The 10,916-nt window shown below is 35.3% G+C and overlaps 1 protein-coding gene across 1 annotated transcript; it reads right to left on the reverse strand.

Annotated features, from left to right (window-relative positions):
- Positions 1 to 2,196: 2,196 nt before the first annotated feature.
- LOC122312918 lies at positions 2,197 to 5,051 on the reverse strand. Its single transcript, XM_043127592.1, has 2 exons — positions 4,099 to 5,051; positions 2,197 to 3,270 (listed from the first exon to the last, which is right to left on the reverse strand). The coding sequence occupies exons 1-2, from the start codon at positions 4,444 to 4,446 to the stop codon at positions 3,091 to 3,093; spliced, it is 528 nt and encodes a 175-aa protein (XP_042983526.1). The 5' UTR covers positions 4,447 to 5,051; the 3' UTR covers positions 2,197 to 3,090.
- Between the last annotated feature and the right edge of the window lie 5,865 nt (positions 5,052 to 10,916).

Genomic DNA, 10,916 nt, shown 5'->3' on the forward strand with positions numbered 1-10,916 from the left:
TGCCACGGAAGCTCAGCAAAAACGGCTTGTGAAATTAATGGGGAATGATTTTGTCATTGAATAGAAAAGGGGGAGGGATAACTCAGTTGCATATAGCTTGTTGAGATGCAATGAGCAACAACCTTTAAGTTTAAATGAGGGACAAATGCTTGCACTCAACAGCCCACTTCCCAGTTGGACAGACATGATAAGGGAGGAAATTGAGGGTCATCCCGAGTTAAAGAAGTTGGCAGAAAATATCAAAATAGGGGAGGCCGTGGGACCATGGAGTTATAAGTCTGGGATAATCTTCTTCAAGGACTGGATTTATTTGCAAGCCAGCTCTCCTCTCATTCGTAATGAGTTCAATGTAGGTACCCATGAAGGATTTCATAAGATGTGGCAGCAACTAAAAACGGTATTTTATTGGCCTAGAGCGAGGACTCAAGTCAAAAACTTTATTCGAAAATGCGACGCGTGTCAACGGCATAATAATGAGCATACCAAGCTAGCGGGACTTCTCCATTTGCTGCCAATACCGACGGCTGTGTGGTCAGATATATCAATGGATTTTATAATAGGGCTTCCTAACTCTCATGGAAAAAATGTTATCTTTGTAGTGGTTGATCGATTGTCGAAGCTTGCCCACTTTATACCACTCAAGCATCCATTTTTAGAGGCAACATGGCCTAGATTTTTTTGAGAATGTGTTTAGATTATATGGACTTCCCGCATCCATTCTATGTGATCGTGATCCTACTTTTACAAGCAAATTTTGGGTTGAGTTGTTTCAGTTGCAAGGAATTAAATTAAATTTTACTTCCTCTTATCATTCAAAAACGGATGGACAAACCAAAGTAATCAATTGGACGTTGGAAATGTATTTGAGGTGTTTCACTAGTGAGTCACCAACAGCTTGGGTTTAGTGGTTGCCTTGGGTGGAGTATGTCTATAACACCATCGCACATTCCAGCACGAGAAGAACTCCATACGAGATGGTCTATGGTCAGAAACCTCAAACAGTTGAAGAAAAAGACCAGCATATTAAAGCAATTTGCCTCAAGCTCCACCAAACTCAAAATAGAATGAAAATTCAGTATGATAAGAGACATCGAGAGAGGAGTTTCCAGCCAGGGGATTATGTCTATGTGCGCCTACAGCCTTATAAGCAATATACGGTAGAAAGAAGAACCAATATGAAGTTGTCGGCTAAGTACTATAGGCCATTCAAGATTATTGAGCGTGTGGGTCAGGTAGCATACTGGCTTGAACTTCCTTAAGGTGTGTGGGTTCATCCGGTATTTCATGTATCTCTCTTGAAATTAAAACTTGGGCAAAACACATAAACAACTACTAAACTACTAGAAATTTCACTCGATGCACCACTAATCACTCTCGAGGCCATTTTATCCTATCGTGGCCATGGAAGGAAGCAGAGGTTTTAGTCCATTGGAATGGCAGTAATCCGACTGAAGCAACTTGCGAGAATTAGGCAATGATCAATGCTCAATTTCTGGAATTTTTCCTTGAGGACAAGAAACTTTTTGAAGAGGGAAGAAATGTTACGAAATTTTAGCATCAATATGGCAACTTCCTTATTTTACTTTTTTTTAAATGAAGGGTGAAGGCGCTGACTTACCTTGTTAGAAGGGAATCAATTAGCTACAATTTCGTTTGAGTCTACCATTAATTTCGTGCATGTCTAAATAAGTCCCTTGTAATACTTTCCTTGTAAGTCTAATGCTTATAAGCTTGTAAGGATTATTATAAAGGGATATTAGAAAATATTCAAGCAAACTATTACAGAGGTGGGATCCTCATAAAACAACCCAACTTTTATCAATAATTATTTACAATAGGTAGAGCACGCTGGAGTGATCCAACGTCCTTTCCTCTTGATCCACCAAATATTTGTTTGATCACTCGCGCTCGTAACAAAAAGGAAAAGTTCTTGCTCATTATAAAATTTCAATAGGGTTCTAATTGTATAATTGATTAGGCCTTTTAAAGTATATGTCATGATGTTTGGGCTTTCCATTTAACTGTAACCATTGAAGTGAAAAAGCTAGTTATCGCGCGAATGGTCACATGATAACCCCCAACCTTAAGTTAAGGTTTGTCCACAATATTGCTTTTTTGTGGTTAGACAATAACAACCAATTAAGATAAATAATCATCATGAATCAAGCCATCTAGGTCATCAATCCACACAAGAAGAATCGATAAAGTCATAAGTGCATAATAAACACAATAGGTCAAGGTTACAATTTGAGTTCTTGGTTTCTAGCTTACTTGAGCTAGAAAGAAAGTGACATCTTGTGGCTCCTCAAAGACATCATGGCAAGTTGTCTAGATTCACGGAATTGTCAATTTCATTGCACACAATCTTGCAAATGGGTTGCTGCCAATTTCATTTGTGGCAACATTCCCATACCATCTACTCCACCTTCAACCACTCATCCATCTTCAAACCACCTTGATCAATAGCTCTCCACTTGTATCCTTGCTTCTATGTAACTTTTACTTATAAACAAGTTATGCCAAAGAGAAAATCCACCTTACTAATTTACATTTCTGCTTGAAGGTTAGAATATGTTAAAAGAATACATGTATAGATTCAACATGGGGTGAGGGCAGATGTTTTCAGATATCGGAATCCGCATGCATGTCATTGAATATCCAATGGATATACTATCTGATCCTCTTGTTCTCACACTTAAGGTAGGCATGTTAGGGACTTAAGCAAAGCAACTTCAAACTTATAAATAGCTGGAATTAGTCTTTCTTGCTTTCCAAATTCATAAGCAGAAGCATTCATCTTTCCTTAAGGAACTCAATAAAAAATGTGGCAAGCAGTCAAAATTAGCTTCTCCCTACTTTTAGTTTAGCAAGAACCATGCTTGTTTAAAACATAATAAATTTTAAATAGCTTTAGCAAGATTCCCATCTTTTGCTTCTTTATGTCAAAATGGTGATAAGATTCAAAGGAACAGTGTAATGATTTCACAAGGCTAATAATCAACTGCATCTAATATTGGAGATTGGAAGTGTAAGGATTGCGACAAAGATCGCATTGGTGTTTCTTAAAGATACTCAGAACCTTCCACAGGTTTAAGTGGCTAGGAGACTGGTCTTAAATGCTTCCCATGTTAGACCTTTCCGAATGTACTCTGTATTAGAAGGGTCGAAAGGTCCTTTAATTATGTCTATGGATTTTATCACTGCCCTAGCAGGAAGAACACTTCTTGATGGATCTGGTGGGGTTCTACCGCTCAAGCATGAAGAGAATCCCTGAAACGTGCATATAAGAAACGTAGCTTTCAACAGATAATAATTAAATTGTGTAGATCACCATAAACTTAGACAGATGGGAGAGATAGTAAAAATGTGCATTGATGTCAACTATAACTTAGTTCAATTTTGGCTGATGAAAAAGTTCTTTGAAAGTTGTAGAAAAAGATCCCATAGTTTGGCCAAGCCTTCTAATCATCATTAGAGCTAAAACATTCTTCTTCACATCTTTTCCCTAGCTTTTGGCATACATATTCTAGTATGTTTTTAATGCCCTTTAGCTAAAAGTAAAAACATAAATGCAGAACAATTCCATTAGGAAAAAAGACAAAAATTGGAAGTTTTCAGGGTAAGAATGAACATATTGAGTGTTAAAACTATGTTTTCCCTATATTGGGTTTGAGTGTAAGACCCGTAACTATAGATTTATATTTGAGAAATGATATTTATATTTAGTGCAAAGTGCAAATCTCACTCGTTCCTTTTAGAAAAGTTAGTAAATTGAAAAAATATTTTTTTAATAGTAAAATTATTATTATTATTTTTTAAAAAGTGTGTAAGAATTGCATATTTAATAATAAACTCGATTTTTTTTAGTGCACGACAACACGTAGCACTAGTCTATCACAATAAAAGCCAGCAGAGACTACCCATTCTGTTTTTAGGTCGTGTGATACAATAAAAATTGAAAGAACATAGATTAACCTTCCTGAACAAGTACTCCTTTTGCAATTGAAATCCGAACAATCGAAGTCTTCACGTGAAACCGTGATTCAAAATTCCATGGCTCAAAAACCCCAAAAGAAGGGAAACAATAAGAAAACGCACCTTGAAGATGAGCACCTCCACTTCCTCCTCATCCACCATTGCATGCACAATAAGCGCTTCTCCCATAGCAGACTGGCTATATAATTCCAACATCGCAATCTCCTCTTTGTGCCCGTATTCTTCATCTCCGTCGACGTCTTCTTCTTCATCGTCATATCTCACTCTCCTCCTCGCAGCGCACGGAGTGCTCAAAACTCGTTGGTTATTCAGTTTTGGAGCCCCAATAATGGCAGTCCGAATGCAAACTCTGCAGGTAGAGATGCTTGGTTGGAGGAAAAAGGGCAAAACGGAAGGCCCGGATAGCACTGCCGATCCTCCCAAGTTTGCCAACATTGTCCTCAGAAGCATTTTTCAGAGGCCACTTGAGGTCTCTTAAGTACCGACTGTACAGTACCATCTCCGGAAGCCTTCTATATTAGATTCTGGATTTAAAAGATAAGAGACACGTGTTCAATCCTATTTTACATGCTTGTCCTTGTTCCCAATTAAAATTTGGGACACAGAGGATCAGGGGATCCACCGGCCAATTTTTTAACTATAATTTAGGCCGGAAGGGCTTGTGCCCAGCCCATCCCCCGACACCCAGATCAATTCGGAGGTCCACCCGCACACTGGGTGTGCGCGACTATCTAGAGGGGCCGAACAGGGGGTAGACGGGGTGGCCCACCACCCACCCCTAAATTACTAACCGATTGAAATCAAGCTCAATCTTTTGTTAAAATTCTAGATATTTCAACTACTTCCCAGCACTTTGATATCCAACTCCAACGACTTCGAAACATAGTTTAGCACCAGGTGAGCATGCTGTTATCCTCCTCCTTTTCCTTTGCCTCTCTCTCTTTTTTGACGAACTGATTCGTTGTTGCGAGGAGGAATGGCCGGGCTCATGCCCCCAGTTGCTCTTGCTTTGTTCGGGGTACTGGGTACTGCCCCCTTAACTCTCATGTATTTTTCAACGTTTTCTTATCAACCAAATCGAATGATTCTGATTTTTATTTGCTGCTATATGTATTGCTTCTATTTTTATAAAGAGTGTTGGGTTTTTGCAATCTGTACACTCCAAACAGTAGGAGGCAAGGGCAACTCAATATGAATTATTGATGCCTAAGACAAAATTTTAAAATGAGACTAAATGTTATAATATGACATCACCTGATATCATTTATTTTTTTTTGAAAGAAATGTTGTTTTTTCTCTCTCATCAATACATTGACTTCCTATCATTATCATTATTATAAATAAAAAGGCAGCAATATCAGAGCACTTTTCACATCGATCCAACGTTGCATCACAAGATCAACACCAAACCTTGATACACAAAAATCAACGCCAACAATTACAACCAGAAATTACAGAGCATGCACAACTTTTAAACGTTCCAACTATAGTCAGAAGTTTCTTCTAACGACGTACTCTAGCGCCGGAAACAGCTAATGTTGATAAGGAAATGTTGGTTGTCCCGTCGAGGTCGACGGTCCCGATACAGTATATAACATATATATATATATATATATATATTATAGTGATAAAAAGATAATATTTATTAATGATATTGTGAATTTTTTAAAAATATTTAAGAATGTAAAAAAATTGAATCAAAAAAATAAAAAAGGCAAATAACCTTATGGGGAGAATTTGTGTTGATAAAAGGCGCATCTCCATACCATAATCACTTTTGATTTTATGATTGCCACCCTTCCTCCGAATCATTCTTTCCATTTTTTTATTCTAAATTAATATATATTTATTATTCCCACTCTTTCTTCCAAGCAATAAAAAATATCATAAAAATCAAATTTTTTTTATTTTTGCTAATGTGAGATAGATCATATTTTTATATCTTTGAATAATATTAAATAAAGTCATTTTTACTGGTAACACAGATGAGATGAGATGAAAGTTGAATAAAATATCATTAAAAGATAATTTCTTAATATTATTATTTTTTTAATTTGAAAAAAAAAATGAATTATTATTTGTATTTTATGTAAGAGATTAAAAAAATGATAATAATTAGATAAGATGATATGAGATATTTTTTGCAACCAAACAAGGCTTTAACTAATTTTTATTAACAAACACACATTCCCACGCTGCTTTGTGTGATTTCAATTCCATAATAATTATGTATTTTTAGATTTTTTTATTTCAAATTTAATTATTTATTTCAATTCCTTACTATTTTTTAAAATTTAACCGTTACAAAATATTAGAATTGAAAAATACAAATTTTGACAAAAAAAAAATATTATTCTTAAAAACATAATAATTTTGAAAATATTATTGTACCTGCAAAAAATTACTTAAGTTTTTGTTTAAAATATCCGCTAGATAGTAATAGTTTAAAATACAAGAATAATGAGTAGTTAAAATTGTAAAGAAAAGTGAGAGAAAAAATAATAAAGAAATAAGAGAGAGATTATTTTAATAGAAGAAAAAAATAATAAGGAGTGAGATATACTAGATTTCGAAAAAATGAGTAAAATTTAAGGAAATATGATTTTTAGCTAAAATTAAAAAAAATATATTTTAATAAATTTTTTTAAATAAAATGTTAATATTATTATAATTGACAAGTTGGTGTATAATTTTTTCTATATAAACTAATAATTTGTTGTCAAATCATAGACGCATCTGTACAAACACCCAAACAGGTTTGTTCAAGTCTTTTTATATTACAAATAAATAAATAAGTTTTTTTGTATATATATATATATGAGTTTTGTTATGTATAAACAAAGTCGCATATTAATCTGTATATTAATACTGATTCATTCATATTCAAAATTTAAATTAGCACGATTTTCAATAAAATTTATTTTTTGATCAATTACATTAAATTGGTGTACATATTAGTGTATAATTATACTTGTAATTAAAATTTTCCTATATATATATATATATATATATATGGTGACGCCATTCCTTTCCATTTTATAAGTTTTGAGAAATTTCGAAACAACCCTTTGCTCACACATGCAGATTGTGCGACTTCCCACCAATTCATCAGTTAAATCCATAGAGATAGATATTTGACTTCTCGACATTGGCAGCGGCCAGCATGCACGTTGGGTTGGCTACAAGAAAAATAAAATAATAATTATAAAAAAAGTTTTAATACTCATTATCTACATATATAAGATATTATATTTATTTTAATTTTACTCTTTAAATTAATTAATTTCTTCTGTTAATTATCTATTCACTACACATTAACTACTAAGAGAAAAAAAAAATTATATGTGATATATGGTATATAGGATGAGGAGTAAAATTTATCAGATATTAAAGATTAGGTGAGGAAACTGGAGCAGTCATGCAGCCAAGGAAAATTATGCTTTAATAAATAATTACAGTGATTTGAAAAGGAAAGACATCTAGAGCTGAAATGCTTTTTCCAAATTTTTAAGGCATGGTTCTTAATTTTGGAACCGTACCGCGCTAAAGGGAGACACGAAAATAATAAGAAAAAAATTATTGGACGTTTTGCTCTTTTTCAACATTTCCTTATCAACTTTAATTAAGAGTGATGCCCGCACCTCACAAGTGGTGGCTGCCGGCTCCGCCCATAGATAAGTGGGGGTGATGAGTTGGGTCCGTGGACACTAGTCTCGCCTCGTGTTGGTAGGTGCCCCGATTTGGATGTCGACGGGGCGAATTGGCACTCAAAGTCGTTCATCCACTACCCACGATGAGTTTATAGGGAGACAATAACATAACAATTAAATAAAGTGTATGTTTTCCAAAACTCTCATTGATCAAGAGAGAGTATTTTTGTATTATATTTATAGGGTAGAGTACAGAGCATTGATAAACATAAAAAAATACATAAATACAATCATGTAAAGATTAGAAAGCTCTATCTGTATCTGGTTGTTGCTAAACTCTGTCCTTATCAGCTTGACCTCTATTTGGTCGTTGTTGGGCCTTATCCTTATCAAATACTTGCACTGCCTTGTCAGATAATGCTTCAATAGCTCCCCTCAAGGTCAACGATAATGCATGTAGGTTATGCTTGAAATACAGGAAGCGAAACCGAGTAGAAACAATCGGTTTTGTAAAGATGTCAATGATTTGGTCCTTACTCGATAAGAACCGAACGCTAAGATTTCCAATAGGTCACTTTGTCTCTAACAAATTGGAAGTCAAGTTCTATATGCTTAGTACAGGGGTGAAAGATAGGATTGACATTGAGGTAAGTGACACTGATGTTGTCACACCAAAATATTAGTGGCTTATTTGTATCAACCCCAAGCACATGAACTAAGAATTGAAACCAAACCAATTTAGTAGTGCAATTAGCAAAAGCATAATACTCAACTTCAGTACTCGAGCGAGCCACAATTTGTTGTTTCTTACAACTCCAAAAGAGAATGTTATGACCTAAGAATACACAAAAGCTGCCGATGAACCCTCTGTCATCAGGAAACAAAAAAGTTGGTACCAATTCGAACAAATGCTATAGTTTTACACCCGTGGTAAGGTCATAATAGAACAGAAATAAAATATCATGTTAGAGGTTTTTGGAGATCACATCATATCATATCAAAGTACTAAACATATTCAGAACACAACAAAATTAGATCATCACCATAAAATTATGCACAAAATTTTCATATTCATTCTTTTTGCACAGTTCATAAACAGAATGCTAAAATTAAGCTAATATCTACACCAGTCATGACAAAAATACTTTCCTCTTCCATACAAATTTCATGAGTAATGCCGAATAAATACTAAAATTGTTTCAAATTTCTTTTCAAAACATATCATGCACATTTTTCATAAAATCAACCTCAGTTCAATTTTCTTTTTATACAATCTCTAGTATAGGAATCCCGCTTTTCTGGACTCTTTAGCTTTTTAGAATTTTCCTACAATAGTACCAAACGAATGTTAATCATCATTTAAAAAATAGTCACGTAACTTTCATAAATTTTTAATAGAACACGTATTTTGATTCTTAAACTTGAAATATCAAAATAACCTATTTTTCCTTAAAAAAAAAAAAATCTAAAATTCATGTAACTCTAAAGTGTCGTCACCTTCCAAATTTATTGATATCCACTTAACAATCACTTGATCTAATTCTAACCCAATCACAAGTCTATTTAAAAATAAAGCCCAACCCACTAAACTATTATAACACTTGCTATAACAAAAAAATATTACTAGGTCCAAAATAATTTAGGACCCAAGTCCAGCCCATTACATACATGTTTACTTCATAATTATTTAACATTACCCAGATCCAATTAACAACAAGCTAAACAAAGTCTATTTGATCCAAAGGTAGCCTCGGCCCAAAAAAATAAAGCACAAGTTTGCATTTGTTATTAGGCTTTATATATAGGAGACTATACGACCAAGAAAAAGAACAAACAATGTTTCAGATGAAACTAATAGAGAGTCACCAGGGGGCACCGTGCGACAGACTCACCGTGAGGGCAGCAACGAAGTGGTGACAAGATGGCTAGGAGTGGCGGCAGAGCATGGGGAGAGAAAGATGGAGAGAGAACTGTCATTCACGGCGGAGAGAGAGAGAGAGAGACAGAGACACAGAGAGAGAGAGAGAGAGAGAGAGAGAGAGAGAGAGAGAGAGAGAGAGAGAGAGAGAGAGAGAGAGAGAGAGAGAGAGAGAGAGAGAGGGACTCACGTACGGTGGTCCAGGGGCTATAACGACAAGCTGTGGCCATGTAGTGTGGCCTTTTTTGGCGAGGAATGATGCCTAACAATGGAGGGAATGTGGGTCTATGGTGGTGTCCAAAGTTGCTATGTTTCTCTTGCTTAAAACAGGGACTTACGTGCACTGTTACGGTTGCTAAAAACAGAGGCTAGTTGGGCAGTGAAGAGAGAATCGAGAAGGCACTATAAGAAAAACGAGTTTTTGAGACCAAAATTACGTTAATAATCCTTTTGGTTGCAAAATTTTGATCGCAAAAATCTGTTTCTCTTGTAGTGAGGTTGTTTGGTGGTTTGAAAGGCTTGGGTAGTCGTGGTGCAAAGAGGTTTTCGGTGGTTGGCTGCTGTGAAGGTGCAAAGTAGCTCACATTGGGTTTGTGGTGGTTAAGTCATGTGGGCTGGGTAGTGGCTATCACACGGTGGTTTTGTTCTAGACAGGTAGGTTTCATGTTGTGGACGTACTTGGTTAGGCTTCTGTGGGGGAAAAAGGCAGCAATGCTCTAGTGCAATGGAGGCTTATCACGGCATAGAGGTGCAGCAGGCCATAGGAGAAGTGGTTGCGGCAACTACCGACTACGTGAAGGAGACCTTTCACTGAAACAGGGGGCTGCGGAAACCCTACCTTGGAAAACTATCGACATGCAAATTACATATATATATATATATATATATATATATATATATATGTACTGCCGTGAACCCTAGAAGGGTAGAGACTTGCATGGCGTGGATGGTGTGAAAACTTATCTTGGTTATCTTGGGCTTGGGTTTTGGGCATGCAACGTTTGAGCTTTTTTCTTGAGTTTTGTGCCTCGACTCAATAATACAATCTGTCACAAAAATATTTGGACCCATAATTAAATAAAAAGATTTCACTTGATTCATAAAAGATATCAAATGATTTTAATCTAATTATCAGGCCCAATCGAAATGAGGATATCAAAATTCCCAAACTTCCCTACATGCACGTGACATATGTTTTCATCTTTTGTTTTGTTTTGTTTTTATCTTGGCTGCAATCTCATGATGGATTATGACATGTGATATAGAATCTACAAGAAAATCATATATGTTCATTCCATTCACTCTTAATTAATATCCAAACAACGTTGGAACCCTCAATTCATTCCCTTCTT

This window comes from Carya illinoinensis, chromosome 6, assembly GCF_018687715.1.
Source record: "Carya illinoinensis cultivar Pawnee chromosome 6, C.illinoinensisPawnee_v1, whole genome shotgun sequence".
NCBI classification, from domain to species: Eukaryota; Viridiplantae; Streptophyta; class Magnoliopsida; order Fagales; family Juglandaceae; genus Carya; species Carya illinoinensis.

Excerpts from the sequence above, each read along its gene's own strand:
- LOC122312918 (XM_043127592.1), bottom strand. The coding sequence starts at position 4,446 with ATGCTTCTGAGGACAATGTTGGCAAACTTGGGAGGATCGGCAGTGCTA. Across the intron at positions 3,271-4,098 it reads TGGAGGTGCTCATCTTCAAG|GGATTCTCTTCATGCTTGAG; the intron begins GTGCGTTTTCTT and ends TGCACGTTTCAG.